General features: G+C 35.2%; 2 protein-coding genes across 2 annotated transcripts; both read left to right on the top strand.

Moving 5' to 3' along the window:
• Positions 1-1,713: 1,713 nt before the first annotated feature.
• On the top strand, positions 1,714-4,481 carry LOC108194850 (uncharacterized). The gene is made up of 2 exons (XM_064090094.1): positions 1,714-3,990; positions 4,272-4,481. Exons 1-2 carry the CDS (start codon positions 1,714-1,716, stop codon positions 4,479-4,481), a joined length of 2,487 nt encoding a protein of 828 aa, XP_063946164.1.
• A 4,065-nt stretch (positions 4,482-8,546) lies between these two features.
• On the top strand, positions 8,547-15,618 carry LOC108210806 (mitogen-activated protein kinase 9). Its single transcript, XM_017382224.2, has 11 exons — positions 8,547-8,769; positions 9,609-10,017; positions 10,109-10,236; positions 10,353-10,412; positions 11,688-11,837; positions 12,034-12,189; positions 12,308-12,445; positions 12,528-12,601; positions 13,903-14,004; positions 14,809-14,974; positions 15,207-15,618. The coding sequence occupies exons 1-11, from the start codon at positions 8,755-8,757 to the stop codon at positions 15,276-15,278; spliced, it is 1,470 nt and encodes a 489-aa protein (XP_017237713.1). The 5' UTR covers positions 8,547-8,754; the 3' UTR covers positions 15,279-15,618.
• Positions 15,619-16,247: the final 629 nt, after the last annotated feature.

Here is a 16,247-nt window from a genome sequence, read left to right as displayed (position 1 = left end):
ATCATATAATTGGTAATAATAATGTTTATTTTGTTTTGTAGATGTCAGGATACGAGGGAGATTCCGATACAGACCTCTCTTCCCAGATAGAGACTAGCAGTGATTCTACTCTAGAGATCATATCTATGGACACTGACTCTACTTATGACAGTGATCCCTCTATGGATGTGATGATTATAGATTCCAGTGACTCCTCATCAGATGTTATGGTTATTGACATCGATTCTGATGACTCCTCGATTCAGATCATAGAGCCACCTCCTCCAGAGATTGTCGACCTGGTTTCTGATGATGACTTCATAGAGTTGTTAGATCTTGAGACCCCATTACCCGAGTTGACCCCGACTCCTCCAGACACTGCTCCTGTACCACTTATTCCTGAGCCAGTTCCTGTGAGAGAGGAGCCTACTATTCCTGAGCTGCTTAGTCAGTTCGAGCCTACTCCCTATCTCTACACTTACGATATTCCCAGAGTTACCGATCAGTACCAGTTTCAGACTTTTGTATCAGCCGCTACGGTGGGTATCCCTATATCTCCACCCGTATCCACTACTCCTCTACCGACTCCTATCATTTCTGCATCACCTTTTACTATTCCTGTTCATGCACCCATGACCGTACCTACCCAGTTTGATGGACCACCACCTATTCCTGACTTCGCTTTTCTACCACCATATGAGCACCAGTCATTGGTCCAGAGATACTTACAGGTGAGAGATTCTGTCCAGCAGATGAGAGCTGGTTTCCAGGGATCACAGGATCCCCTGTTTACTTCTGCGAGACCGGGCTTCTTGGCTCGAGACACTGGTTCAGAGATCATGTATCAGATTGCTATTTCAGTGTTTCAGGGACTTCGAGCAGACATGCATGGAGTTCCGTCTACCAGTTCTGGCCTAGTTGATGGCCCTATGATCTCTATGATGGTGGATAGAGCATTCCGTGAGTTTCTCCGTCGGGTGTCAGGGATATTTTACTAGTTGACTCATGGTATATGTACAGTTTTACTTTTGGGAGATAACACACGTAGCTGTGTGTATCTCAGATATAGTTTTGATATACTTAGTAGACTTGTAGACACTAGATAGCATCGACTAGAGTATCATGCACTACCTTTTATTTTGCTGCAGATGCTATAGTATCGATATATATACATATCTGGCAGTAGTGTTGTAGTTTGGACCCTTTTGTATAGTTATAGCCAGACTAGATATGATGTTGTAGGAATGACATGATCAGATGTATTTTGTTTCTATCATGACTTGTACTTTTAAAGCTTCGGATATTATGACCACCTCTATGATGTTTTCACTTATGAGTTTTGCTGTTAATTTCTTTCTGTTTATTTGCACCCTCGACTTGTCATTTACTTTCAACATGTTCATTATTGTCAGATATTTTGCATATCAATTCTCAACCAGAAGATTTTTCTAAAAACGGGAATAAAAGAGAAAAAGAAAATATTTTCAAAATGACTAATTATTTATTTTAAAAGGGTTTTCAGCGACACTTAAGTTCTGCAGATTTCTTTAAAAAGTTTTAAAACATGCAACTTTGACAACAAAATCTCTTTTAAATAAGACATTCAAATTTATTTTCAACTTCTGTACCGAGTTTCAAAGAAATTAAACCATGTTTTACTTTCAAGTGACCATGATTTTTATACTTTCTGATGAAAATTATTAACATGTTTTGTCTCTTCTTAATAGAATCAAGATGAGTTCAAATCCAAATGACAACCCAGTTGATGAGCCAACCCCTGAAGTTCCACCGGGATTTCAACCCCAACCCAACCCTGTTCAAATGTTTGTTGATTTTCTTCAACAAAATCTTCAAGCTAACCCAGAGAGGAATTCTTCAAGTCAGCTTACTAAACCCACTATTTCTTTTAAATCTTTCAAATCTCTGCAACCCCCAGAATTCAAAGGGACAGTAGATCCCGTTGAAGCCAAGATATGGCTACGAGAGATAGAAAAGACTTTTGAGATAGTCGGTGTAGAAGAAGAGAAGAAAACTATTTTTGCTGCTTTTATGCTTAAAGGTGAAGCTAACTACTGGTGGGAAGCTAAGCGAGTATTAGAGGGATCTAGTATTATATCTTGGGCTAGGTTTACTGAGTTATTCCTAGAAAAATACTTTCCTAAACATCTAGAGAATCAAATGGAGCTCAAGTTTCTGGAGCTCAAACAGGGGAATATGTCTGTAGCAGAGTACGAGGCTAAATTTACCGAGCTTTCTAGGTTCGTTCCGCATCAAGTAGATACGGACGAGAAGAAGGCTAGACGTTTTCAGCAGGGCTTAAAGCCCTGGATCCAAAATAGAGTTGCTGTTTTAGAAATCACTAGCTACGCAACACTAATACATAAGGCTTGTATTGTTGAGTCAGGAAATGAGCTTTATAACAAAGAAAAAGGCGATAGGAAGCGAAAAACCCCACAGAATAGTCAGAATTCCGGCAAGAAACCTTGGAACCCGAGTGTGAAGAAACCTTTTATAAAGAGAGAAGTGCCACAGAATCGAGAGGGAAGTCAAAGATTTAGAACTGCACAAACTGCAAATGTGTTACAAGGAAGACCTCCATTACCCGATTGTAAGACTTGTGGAAAGAAGCATCCACCCCCATGTTATCAGGAATCCACTACTTGTTATAATTGCGGAAAGAAAGGTCATTACGCCTCTGCCTGTAAGGAGAAGTCAATTACATGTTTCAATTGTGGAAGGAAAGGACATGTGGCGAAAGAGTGTAGACAAACCCAGCAGGAAAGTGCTACACCAAAACTACCTGCATTTCCAGAGATCAAGAGCAACAAGCCCACTGCCCGAACCCTCAACATGACCCTGAAGGATGCTATGGTGGATAATGATGTCATATCAGGTACGCTCCTAGTAAACTCTGAAAATGCCTGTGTGTTAATTGATTCAGGAGCAAGTAGATCTTTTATTTCTATTCGACTCATGAATAAGTTAGGAATGGAATCTGTACCTTTAAGAGAAATGATGAATATAGAAATAGCCAATCAAGAAGTAATCACGGTAGATCAGGTGTGTCCAAACTGTGAGATATTAGTTCAAACACAAAACTTTGCGATAGATCTTATCCCTATTAAACTAGGAGAATTTGATGTGATTCTTGGAATGGATTGGTTAACAAAATATGATGCGCAAATAAACTGTAGAAGAAAACGTGTGAGTTTGAAAGGTGCTAATGGAAAGAGAGTCATGGTGAGAGGTCAAAAGCAAGCTAGAAAATTTTTGACAATTATTCAAGCCAAAAGATTTCTTAGACAAGGGTGTCAAGCATATTTAGCTCATGTAGTAGATGTAAGTAAGGCAAGCCCTAAGATTGATGAAATTCCTGTAGTAAAGGAATACAAAGATGTGTTTCCTGAAGAATTACCGGGAATACCGCCTGATAGAGAAATAGAATTCACCATTGATCTTGTCCCTAGTACGGCACCAATATCTAAAGCCCCTTATAGAATGGCACCAGCAGAAATGAAAGAGTTAGCGACTCAGTTACAAGAATTGTTAGATAAGGGAGTAATTCGACCGAGTGTGTCCCCGTGGGGAGCCCCTGTTTTGTTTGTCAAAAAGAAAGATGGAAGCATGAGATTGTGTATTGATTATCGAGAGTTAAATAAGATGACAATTAAGAATAAGTATCCTTTACCTAGGATTGATGATTTGTTTGACCAGTTAAAGGGAGCATCTTATTTTTCAAAGATAGATTTGAGGTCTGGATACCATCAATTAAAAATCAAACCCGAAGATGTACCTAAGACGGCCTTTAGGACTAGATATGGGCACTATGAGTTTCTCGTAATGCCTTTCGGATTAACTAATGCCCCTGCAGCTTTTATGGATCTTATGAATAGGGTATTTAAAAAGTACTTAGATAAGTTTGTCATTGTTTTTATTGATGATATACTTCCATCCAGGAAGAAAACAGAGGAGCTAAGTTCAAGCTTGCTGATTAATAGTTGTTCCAGTAAGGTATTAAACCCATACCTCATCTTTTCCTTAAATATGGAATTGATTGAGTTTAATTTAAATGACTATTTATTGAATGTTGAACTGCTGTGGACCATTTTATTTACTGCTTTTACTTTGATAATTGATAAACAATAAAACCAGTACATATAAATCAACCCATAACATCATGAATTTCACCCAAATATCTAACAATTAGGGTTAGGGTTTTTGATTAAAATTGGGTATTTAATTGATTGGTGAATAATTGAGTATTGGGGGAATTGAGTTTGAATTGATTAAAGTTTGGCGGAGCAGTTGAGGCGGAGGATTGGAAGCAGGTGCTGCCGGAGGGGAGGCCGGAGCTCGCGTCGGCAACGCCGACGGAGCTCTACAGCGGCGATTGGAAGTGTACGGAGGAGGGGCGAGCAGTTGAGAGGGAGATGGACAAATGGGGGAGGGGAGAAAGGATCGGAGGAAAGGGGGGGGAGTCGAGTTACGGCGAGAGGCTGTGAAGCAGCCGGTGTCGGCCGGAACGCCGCCTCCAGCGGCGGTGTTGGTTCGGGACGACGCGAAACAGAGAGAGAGAGGGAGAGAGAGAGAGAGAGAGGGCGAGAGAGAGAGAGAGGGTGAGAGAGAGGGAGAGAGAAGGAGAGAACGAGCGAGGGAGAGAAGAGCGAAAGAGAGAAAGGGAGAGGGGGAGAGAGAGAGAGAGGGAGAGCGAGAGAATGAGGGAGAGAGAGAGAGAGAGAGATTGAGAGAGAAAGAGAGGCTGGGGAGATATGGAGGAATAAGGGAATTTTGTGGGAAATTATATTAGGGGCAATAAGGACTTTTCACCAGCTGAGTTATTTAAATTAAATAAATATAAATTATTAATTTTTGTAGAGACTTATTAAATAATGGCGTTGAATAAAATTATTAAGTCGGGAACGGAAGGCAAGTGTTAAAAATTTGGTAGTAAGCGGACATATTAATAAAAAGGCCATTTGTAAATAAATTAAAAGTAGGAAGTAATTTATATAATAACTAGGCTATAGAGTAAGATTAATTTGTGGGATTATAAGTTAAGAATTTTAATGAGTTAGTCAATAGTCCTTGGGGTGGCATTGGAAGGTTTATACTAAAATAATTAATTAATATTCCGAGTAATACATTTAAAATAAGTTGATACCTAAAAACAAGTCGGTAGCTTGAGACGGATTATTTGTCAAATTAATGACAATAGGACAAGTGGCATTATGAATAGACAAATGAATAATTATTATTTAAATAATGGAAGACTAATTATTACTCAACCTTAGTGAAGCATAAATTTTTATAATATAAAGGTAATAAGTTGAAGTATAGCGTTAAGATTACAAGGAAAATTAGTGAAAATATTCGTAGTATTAAATAATTAATTTCTTTTGGATTAATTTCTAAACCACTATTTTGTGTGTTGTATAGAATACTTATTTAATACTTGGAAAAGTGGAGCCACTAATTATAAGCTAAGGACGCCAGGCAAGTTCGCTATTCCCTTTCTCCAATATGACACCTTATTGGGTATTTTATATTTTAAATGTGTTTGTTATTGACTTGACCGAGTTGATATCAAATATTAGTGGCAAACCCAAGAATTTTATTCATTTCGGGTTCTTCCTTTGTTCGGAAGTAACCGCTCCTAATAATATTCAATGCCTCTCCGACATTGTGAAATCCTGAAATTTCTTGAATAACAAATAAAGGATGCATTGTTCGCATTCCTTGGACGAAGTGATGTGTACTCGGAGGATTCTGATTAAGCTGGTCAACACGAATTTATTAAATTCGTGGAAGAGATGATAATTTCTTGACTATCTGCTGTGTGTGGATAGTCTAGGGTTACAAATGTTAACCCTTATGCTAGCAAAATGAGAGTGTGAGGTGTATCTTGTGCAGTGTCGATCAGACTGCAAAGATTACACAGGGGGACGGGAAGCACGAAATGGTTATGATCGGACCATGTAGTGTTACCGAAAGGTGGAAGACCAGCCTTTTCTTATTTTTGAAATTATTCTGTTAATTGGCATTATCTGCTTCCTTACTTTGTTTTAAAATGCCTTCGATGTTTTACTCGATTATTCTGCGCTTTGTTGTTATGTGCTAAGTGAACTTGCTGAGCAATGTGATTGCTCATTCTTGCATCTACTTTATATTATTTTAAGCAGTAAAAAGCGAGTATGGCACGACTAAGGAGAACCGCCCGGAAACGGGTACTGGCAAGGGAAAGGAGAAGGCGCATCACCCAAACTGAGGCCGCTAGATTACGCCGTTTGGTAGTATTATCAATAGTTATTATAGTCTGTAATCAGACTTCCCAATATGTAATCAAGTTAGTCTTGGAATTGATGTTATGAGACGATCGGCCCTGGACTTGTGGGGCGAGAGTTTTTTTTGTTGTAAGATATTATTAAGTAATGCAAGTGTTGTTTGATCCAGATGCTTAGTAACAAGCCAGATCTGTGGGATGCGGATCTGGGGCGTTACAATACGTGTCGAGTAATGAAAATTAAAGAATTTAAAATTTCTCAAATTGTAAAAGAAATATGGGAGTTTGGCAAATATGCTCCTTTTTAACATCTTAATTGCAAAACTGCTGTATTTTGGTTTTGTTTGCAAAAAAAACGATTTCTTTAAAAGTCTGATTAAAATATTTGCAAATATACGTCTCGTTCTTGACAGAGCTCAGCACAGTGTTTCATCTTCTTCATCTTTCGATTGCAACTTTCTCATTTTACTTTACCAAGTCGCGCACCTCCTCCTTCCTTCTTCATCATCACTTAAACAACAAATTCATTTGTTGTCTCTTAAACGGATTTAAACTCTATCCATTTCCATCTCTTGAACTACCTCTTAAAACTCTGCGCGATAATGTCGAGCTTTCAGTTGTAGGTAATGCAATGGTGTTTTTGCAGTTTGTAGGTCTTACTATGAGATGAGTGGCGAAAATGAATTCAGTTTGTCCTCCATGCAAGACTATGTGTAAGAGATTATGGAAGAGGGGGTTTGATATATAGTGAATAAAATCAATTTTATGAGAATTGATATTTACAAAGAAATAGGTTGCTTTTAGTTGATTTATGGTTGTTTTTAGTTAATTTCTTGTTTTTGTGATATTACTAGTGGCGGACACTAATTTTTCCCCAATTGTAACCACTCAACTTATTTAAAGTTGTATTTGTGGTTGCATATAATGCCATTAGTTGCATACATAGTTGCAAATGAAACCACCATATTTTTGTAATTTTTTTTCGAAAGATAATATTTTTGCAATTTGTTTAAAAAATGACATTATTTTTGCAAAAAATCTTTTAGACTTGGGTATTTATTAAAAAACCCCATAATTACATTTTATTTTATATCTCATTTGGTATCATATTTTTTTTATAATATTTACTTTAAAATGTTGACATAAATATAAAAGCTTTGTAATATTATTATTAAATATATTTTATCAATACAACATTTAATTTTGATCAAGTCATACAGAATAATTTATTTTAATTTATATATTCAAAATTTCGCCAACAGTTTTCGCCATCAGTTTTGAAGATGTTGTTACGAGTCGGTACCACCTTTTGCTTCTTCATACAATTTGGCAACACACACAGAGGACATGGACAACACATAATTTTAAACCATTTAATATTTTAATCTAAATATAATTTTGAATATTATTGAGAAACAATTTAACAGAATTAAATATTGAAAATATTATTTAACAGATTTAATATATATAAATAATAAATAATAAATATAAATGTGATTAAATAGTCTAATACTAAGTTTATTATTTGACATATATTAAAATAATTTTCATTGTCAAACCTCACTGGTAAAAATATTACTTCTTTGTATAATTCAATTGTATACGTTATTATTTGACACGTTTTTAAGACTCGATAATATTTTTTTAAATAAAATTTTGATATTTAAATTTTTATTTAAAAAATATAATGACACTACGAGGGATGTATTGGATTGGGATTTTAAAGCATTTTTTTTGCATTCATGAAATCCGAGGGTATTCGATTGGGATTGTTTGAAATCCATTAAAATCTTGAGGTATTCAATTGGGATTTTAAACTATGCTACAAAATCCAGTGGTATTCAATTGAGATTTTAAATTATGCTTTAAAATCCGATGGTATTCAATTGGATTGTTTAAAATCCATTAAAATCTGATGGTATTCAAATGCTGATGGATTTTTTTTCATTTCATAAAATGATGGATTTTGTGGCATTCTTCAGTGTATTTTAAGTTTTTTGAAATCCCACCAAATTCAATGGGATTTTGAAGCATTGTACCTAAATCCTATCATCTGCGATATTTCATCAAGAATCCGTAAAAAATCAAAATCCCATACAATCCATTAAAATCTATATACTAAAAACAATGCATTAAAATCCCAATCGAATACACACCGGTACACTTTGTACATGAATGTATGTAAACAATGATGCTTATTTGCTTTTCTAATACTTTTGTGCCTGTATTTTTTGTAAAAGATATTTTCCCCAACGTTAGAGCACGTTCCGGGACAATCTCCGTGAGTATCGCACACGTGTGTATATGCAGGAAGAGAGAGCCCGCGAAGAATACTACGATTCATTGGTTTGGAAAGCAAGGGTGGGGGAGAGAAATTAGCTTCTTTCTTGTTTTGGGTATATGAGGACGACTCGTTTTTCATCTTTTTCTACATGCCCCTCTTCCTTTTCTTTTAACTTTTGCTTTTCTTTAAGGATTTTTCCCTGACCCTTTTCATGGATCACAAAAAGGTACTCTTTCTTCATTTCTCTGCTTATGCTTTCTTATTTTATTTTATTTTGTAATGGCCTTTTTTTCCCTTGAGTTGTTGATTTGTTTTTTTGTATATTGGTTGTTCTTAGTGTTTGTTTCTTTTAATGGGCTGAATTAAACTGAAATTGTCTTTAGATAAGCCTGTTGATGCTTCTTTAGTATACATGTTTTGATCTCTAAGTTTTCTTGTTTTATGTTTTTGTTAATGTATGTTAGTTTTTGTAATCTCTGATATGATGATAGGATAAAAATTGTTTTTACGATATTTTATGGTCTTCTTCCTCCATGATTAGACTCCTGTACAATGCACAGAGAATCAAGTCTTGGATTTGGTTCGTAAATGAGTAATAAATGAATGTAGAGGAAATGGTTCTTATTGCGTCTTGCTTGCATTCACAATTCTTCATTCCTCTTGATCTCTATCATATTCTTTGTGAAATAAGCATCTATGTAAGAATATAAGTATTTGTTGTACAAGTGCTTAGTGTTTTTTATATATAAAAATGGGAAAAAAGATATTCCGCCCCTAAGAGTCTACCTTTTTCCATTTTAAATTGTTATGACCGGAACAGGGAAGTAATGAATATTTTAAACTTTTACCATAATATAGTTCGAGGCTCATTTCATTCCTTTTATATTCATTCATCCTCACCAAACACAAGATCTGAAAAATGTATAAAAAGTTATTAATTGATTTAACAACTGGTTTATAACACCAACCGTCATTATATTGTTTGCGTTATTTAATGTTTCTCTGTTACATGTTCATGGTGTGTATTTTGTCCCGTATTATTTTAATTAGATCTCTCTTTTTCAGGGTGCATTGGACAAAGACTTCTTCACCGAGTATGGAGAGGCAAACAGATATAATCTTCAAGAAGTTGTAGGCAAAGGTAGTTATGGTGTTGTTGGTGCTGCAACTGATACCCATACCGGGGAAAAGGTAGCAATTAAGAAGATCCTTGATGTCTTTGAGCATGTCTCTGATGCCACTAGAATTTTACGGGAGATTAAGCTGCTTCGACTGCTCAAACATCCAGATATTGTAGAAATAAAGCATATTATGCTGCCTCCTTCTCGTAGAGAGTTCAAGGACATCTATGTTGTTTTTGAATTGATGGAGTCTGATCTTCATCAAGTAATCAAGGCAAATGATGATCTTACACCTGAGCATTATCAGTTTTTCCTGTACCAACTTCTACGTGGCCTGAAGTATATACACACAGGTTAAATTTTGTTAGTTATCACATAGAAATCCTTTTACTAATAATCCCTGATTATCTACTAATATATGTTAAACAAATTATTTACTCACAGCCAATGTGTTTCATCGTGATTTAAAGCCAAAGAATATCCTTGCTAATGCTGACTGTAAGTTGAAGATTTGTGATTTTGGGCTTGCTCGTGTTTCATTTAATGACGCTCCATCTGCTATATTCTGGACGGTACTTCTTCATCTTCCATTGCTTCTGGATCATTGGAGTTCAGTGTTTTCAACGCTTGAGTCTTTTATACTTTTTGAGTAGTTGACATTATATATATGTTCTTATGACTATTGAAGGACTATGTCGCAACTCGATGGTATCGTGCTCCAGAACTCTGTGGGTCTTTCTTCTCCAAGGTTAGCTGGAGTTCATATTTTGACCAAAGTCAATAATTGCTTAGAAATCAAATTCATACATAGTTATGGATGAAAATGTTGTGTGATTCTTCATTTTTGTATCGATATGTGGTTATTTTTACAAGAGCTCGTTTAAATTTTTTACATAACAGTGCAAGTTGTGGTGCTTTCATAACAATACTCTGGACCTGCTCTAGTGTCAAGTCTACAATGCAATGATATATTATGTACCCCATGCACAAGGTTGGATTTGGTTTAAGCAAGAGAGTAATTGGATGCGAGGTGCTAGCTTTAAGCGATTTGTTATGAGTTGCATTATGTGCTCCATTCCATTTTTTTTAAAGAGGAATGACTTATATTTTTGTCTTGGGAATAAAGCCAGGTGCTAGGTATTGTACACGTGTTAGACTCAAGATTCATAATGAATGTGTTAATCTTCTGTGGTGAGAGAACAGTTGATTTCTGACTTAAAGTGTTTAACTACCTATGATATACTTTCCAGTTTCCATATTATATGTATATTCAATGTCTTCGCTGTTCTGATTTGCTTTTCGAACATATAAAAGGATGATAACTTATAGGTATACTTTGTACATTTAGATAGTTATAGAAGTGAAAAGGAGATGTCTTGATGGTTATATAAGTTTTTGGGATCCAAGAGCATATAATTTTTTTTATAGTCTTAGAGTCCGTTCATGAAGATTTTATGTTTTTTTATAGTCACAGGGTTCGTTCATGAAGATTTAATTGCACTGATGAAGTAACAGCTAGGAAAACCTATATCTTTTAATAAATTAATGATTTATAAGCTAACTGCTCATAACCCTTCCTTTGATCTTGGACATTATAAATTTTACTAATGAATCCCAAACCTTCTCTTACCCGCTTATTTTTAGACATCAGTCGGCATTGTGGCCCCTTAATTTTAGTCTCACACCTTAAAGAGAGAACCTATTATCTGAACATATCAACTTGGAAAACTTTAAAATATCTTGATGGTGGGCAGTTACCTTATGCTCCTATGAATAGAAATAATTAATAGCTGCTGCAAGGAGAAGGGTTAAATTTGTTCGATCTGGCTCCTCGTTTGGTACAACCTGGGTTACTATTCTTATATTCTGCCATGTCGTGATTGTTCTTTTGTCTGTTTGATGATATCTTTTGCATTTAGCCATTTGAATGGAGATATTACTACAGAGAGTACATAGCTTAGCTTCATGATTTTGTATTACACTTGAAACTTTAATATTAACGGTTAAGATGTTTCTTTTGCAGTATACTCCTGCAATAGACATGTGGAGCATTGGATGCATATTTGCTGAGTTGCTTAATGGAAAGCCGTTGTTTCCTGGCAAAAATGTTGTACATCAACTGGATCTCATGACTGATTTGCTTGGCACTCCTCCCCCTGAATCGATTGCAAGGGTAAGTTTCCTTATCTTTCCCCGTCTTTGAGAATATTCTTCTATCAGCTCTGAGCAAATGATTTCTTTTAAGCTCCTTTATTGTCTGCAAATCCTAATTTGTATAGGAATATTAACCAGCCAAAGGGACAAACTGCCCCTGGATTTTGAGAATAGTGTTTCTGGATGATACTAATTTTTTTTTATCTTATTGGTAGATTCGTAATGAAAAGGCTAGAAGATATTTGAGTAGTATGCGCAAAAAACAGCCAGTTCCATTTACACAGAAGTTCCCTAATGTAGATGCTTCAGCACTTCGGCTGCTAGAACGCTTAATTGCCTTTGATCCCAAAGATCGACCATCTGCTGAAGAGGTAGCTATACGAGAACCCAATCACCAGTTTCTAGCTCATGTTATGATACTTATACTTTTGGTACTTCTTGTGTAGGCACTAGCCGATGATACTAATACTTTTGGTGAGTCTTGTGTAGGCACTAGCAGATCCTTACTTTCAGGGTTTGGCCAATGTTGACAGAGAACCATCTACTCGACCTATATCAAAACTGGAGTTTGAGTTTGAACGGAGGAAGTTGGCAAAAGATGATGTGAGAGAGCTTATCTATAGAGAGGTTTGATCCCATTTACTAATTATCCTTTTATTGATCATGCTAATTAAGTATATTTACTGACAAACACTCACAAAGTGGACAGATTCTGGAGTACCACCCACAAATGCTTAAGGAGTATCTTCGTGGTGGTGAACAGACTAATTTCATGTACCCAAGGTCAGGCAGTTGTTTTGTTATCTTTACTATAAACTCTGAAAAGGACCCTTTAATATGTTAGTAACGAAATTCTATTGATATTACCGTATTATTATTTACTATAGCCCTATGCTCTCGTACATTATTTGCTTTATCATGTCTGGTATTACTAGTGAGTATATTATCTTTGTGAGTTCATTCCTCAAGTTTGAGCTAGGGACGACAAAATAATCTGATTTGATGGATACCTGATCCGTTCCGGCCCGATTGGATAATATTGAACCCAATATTTTGGACTTGGATTTTATGTGTACCGAATTGAACCTCTCTCTCTCTCTCTACACACACACACACACCCTATACTATACTATATTTAGTATACTATATTATAAAAAACGAACATGCAAAAGTTTGATTGTTGGTTTGTAGTCTGGTATAGTGCATTATAACCAAATCAATTTAATCAAATTAATTAGAACCATTGGATTGAATTTTCTGTATTTCACTATTTCATGCTACCAAAGGTTCAAGTTCAAATACCCTCAACAACATATTAAAAGATTTGTATATATAAAATCTATATAAAATACTACAAATATACTTATTTAATCCTTTTTTGCTCAGAAACGATTTAGTTTCTAATCATATAATCATAATTATTTAATATTTTACAAAGATATTTCATATATGACAACTCATGAAACTTAATCATTTACAATTTTGCTTGTTATATTATATAACTAATATTGTTTGTTGAAATAATAAAAAAATATTGTTTGCTTGTACCAGGTATACTGAACCTCATTATGTTGTTTAAAATTTTTAAATACCCGATTCGAAACCGGATGGATTTGGATATATTTTTTAAGACCCGAAAATATTTGGATTTAGCTAAACCTAATTCAAACACGACCATAGCTCTATATTTATCACAGCTGTATTACCTTTGCATCTTTAGTTAGAAGTTGATTATATCTCTACTTGTGGACTTGAAATTATTCTCCTCTTATATTCTAATCCTTAAGCATATTAAGTGATCTATGTGTGCTTGTCCTACTAATTAGTCAAACATGGATGAACATTATTTTGTAATATATAATTTGTTAGAGTTAATTTAATTGGGATGCAGTAAGCAGTGTCAAAACAGGTGGCCATGCTCATAAATTTTCTTTGCATGTTTACTTGCATCTGCATCCACTGGTATTTCAGAAATAAAGTTACTTCTCTCCAGGATTTGCTTTTTTTTTTTTTTTTTTAAATTGTAGAATGTTTATGCTGTCTTCTCAACTACTCACATATTCCATTGTTTCATGTTTGATCAGTGGTGTTGACCGGTTTAAGAGGCAGTTTGCTCATCTTGAAGATAATCATGGCAAAGGGGATGGAAAAACTCCACTCTTGAGGCAGCATGCTTCTTTGCCTAGGTAAGTTTACCACTATCTTTAATTGGTAAAGAAGCTATAAGGTCGAACCCATTTGAGTGAGAGTGTGAGACATATGTTCCAAATGCTAATATTCGAAGTTAGACAATTACGTATTATCTGCTTCACAATTATAGAAGCTCTGTTGGATGGACTCCGTTGTAATTGTCCATATAGATACAGATGTCGGACTCGGTAATTTTATAATACATACGTGTGTGTGTGTGCGCGCGTGCGCATGTTTTTAGCTTGAAATAGGTTTTTGAGTGTCGAGTGTTGGACAAGGATACTAAAGGCAAACTGAGGAGTTGGGATATCAAAGTTTAGAAGTATAATATATATACATGTCCAAATGTAGGAGTTAGTAATTTTATGAAAAATACACATGTTTTTTGCTTAAAATAGGTTTCTGAGTGTCGAGTGTCTGACAAGGATACTTGAGGCAAAATGAGGAGTTGGGTAACAAATTTTAGAAGTATGATTCCTTTCTTCCTGCTGAACACGTAAATTTTACATTTCATATTTGAACCAATGAAAGTTACCTGCTGTGAAACACATTAACCAACAAGACTCGGACACAGTTTGTGATTCTTTCCCTTGTGAGGATTCAGGGATGGGAGACCTATAAGAATAGGTTGTGTCGGAGTGTGAATTTAGTACAATAGTACCCGTGTATGTGATGATACACTCTGCAATCTTAACTCTTTTCTGTCCATTAGCAAGACCAAAGTACAAACGCTAGGACTTTAAAATGTCTTCATGACATAAGATACTTGTGGCATGATAAAACATATTGCTTTTCTGCAGGGAGAGAGTTTCTGCACCCAAAGATGAAAATAACACTGAAAATAATGATCAATCTGGGGATTCAAACACACAGAATAAGTCACACCAGAGCGACCATAGCTTGTTAAAGAGTGCCAGTATTAGTGGCTCGAAGTGTATTGGAGTTCAACAAAGAACAGATACAGCAGTAAGTTTATTGTGCTTTCTGATCACTCACGTAGTTGTTCTAGGGTATATTTGATTTTAAGTTGACAAAGCTATTGCAGCACTACCATTTTGTCTTTCCCGCCCCTTCAATTTAAGGCAGCAATGTGACGCTGCTCTGCTTTATATACAAGCTTTGTCGATTGCAATTGAGAAGGATGCTTTATAAGTTATAACATTGTTTGTTACTGCTATTATCATGCTACATTTTACAGGAAGAAGCAATTGCCGAGCAATCTGAGGATGCTGATGGATTGTCGCAAAAAGTTGCACAAGTTGTATTATAATGCTAAGCTCTCAGATAACCGCTAACCTCAGTTTCCCTCCATTTCGCACAATCATTAGTCATCACTGGAGGTTTAGAATGACCGAAACATACATATCCGTGAAGCAGCGAGAATTTGTATATATAAATTGTGTCAGAAGAGTTTAGTCTAGAAGTATCAATGCCCAGCGGCCAGCATCTTGTTTCAGGTTTAAAAATCAACTCCAGGGACAGCTATTGCTATATATATTAATTATTTTGTGTTCAGTTTACAAGTAATAGGAATTAATATTTACTTCACTTGTTAATGTATGTACTGGAGAAGCTAAAATTATATTTTGCAAGTCATGATCTTTTGTCTAGCCGTTTCTGGTTTTATTGTACTTTTTTGGCTGCACTGTTTAGAATCTAAAATATACCTGTATATTATCCCGTGTGATTATAGACAATACAAATTGTTAGTTATTTCATTTGCACACTATTAAATTTACTAAATGAAGATAATTATCTTGATCCACTTTTTTCCCTAATTATGCTGTGAACTTACAATTTTATTAGTGGTACATTTCAGATGAAACATGTTTTGTACTAAACACATTTCAATCGACCTAAGTATTTATATTCACAACTCCACCTAACCAATTGAAGTGACCTAATTTCTCTAATCCCTACTTAAAAACTTTTATTATATTATAGCCTTATAGGTAATCAATTTAAAAGAATTAGGTGGGTATATAAAGTGATGGTGAAATTTCTTCATGTTTAAGAAAAGGTTATGAGATTTTTTACCTACTCCAGTCTTGTAATGTGAACTAGGTAGGAGAAAAATATCTTTTGTGTTATTTTCATGATGTCGAAATGTAATGTGAACTAGGTGGGAGAAAAATATCTTTTGCTGACATGTTATTTTCATGATGTCGAATATCTTTGCTAACATGTTATTTGTAGGTTGTCTCGAAATTTTAAGCAAATAACTATTCCGGTCATAAAA

The sequence above is a fragment of the Daucus carota genome, chromosome 3, assembly GCF_001625215.2.
Source record: "Daucus carota subsp. sativus chromosome 3, DH1 v3.0, whole genome shotgun sequence".
Taxonomy (NCBI): domain Eukaryota; kingdom Viridiplantae; phylum Streptophyta; class Magnoliopsida; order Apiales; family Apiaceae; genus Daucus; species Daucus carota.
Note: the sequence above shows the minus strand (reverse complement) of the source record. Positions and strands in the feature narration are given on the sequence as shown.

What these genes read in the sequence shown, in the direction of transcription:
- LOC108194850 (XM_064090094.1), top strand. Translation starts at nt 1,714, where the DNA reads ATGAGTTCAAATCCAAATGACAACCCAGTTGATGAGCCAACCCCTGAA. An exon ending in TTAATAGTTGTTCCAGTAAG is followed by an intron (nt 3,991 to 4,271) that starts GTATTAAACCCA and finishes AATTGATTAAAG; the next exon opens with TTTGGCGGAGCAGTTGAGGC.
- LOC108210806 (XM_017382224.2), top strand. An exon ending in CCTGAAGTATATACACACAG is followed by an intron (nt 10,018 to 10,108) that starts GTTAAATTTTGT and finishes ATTTACTCACAG; the next exon opens with CCAATGTGTTTCATCGTGAT. An exon ending in GAGAGCTTATCTATAGAGAG is followed by an intron (nt 12,446 to 12,527) that starts GTTTGATCCCAT and finishes CAAAGTGGACAG; the next exon opens with ATTCTGGAGTACCACCCACA.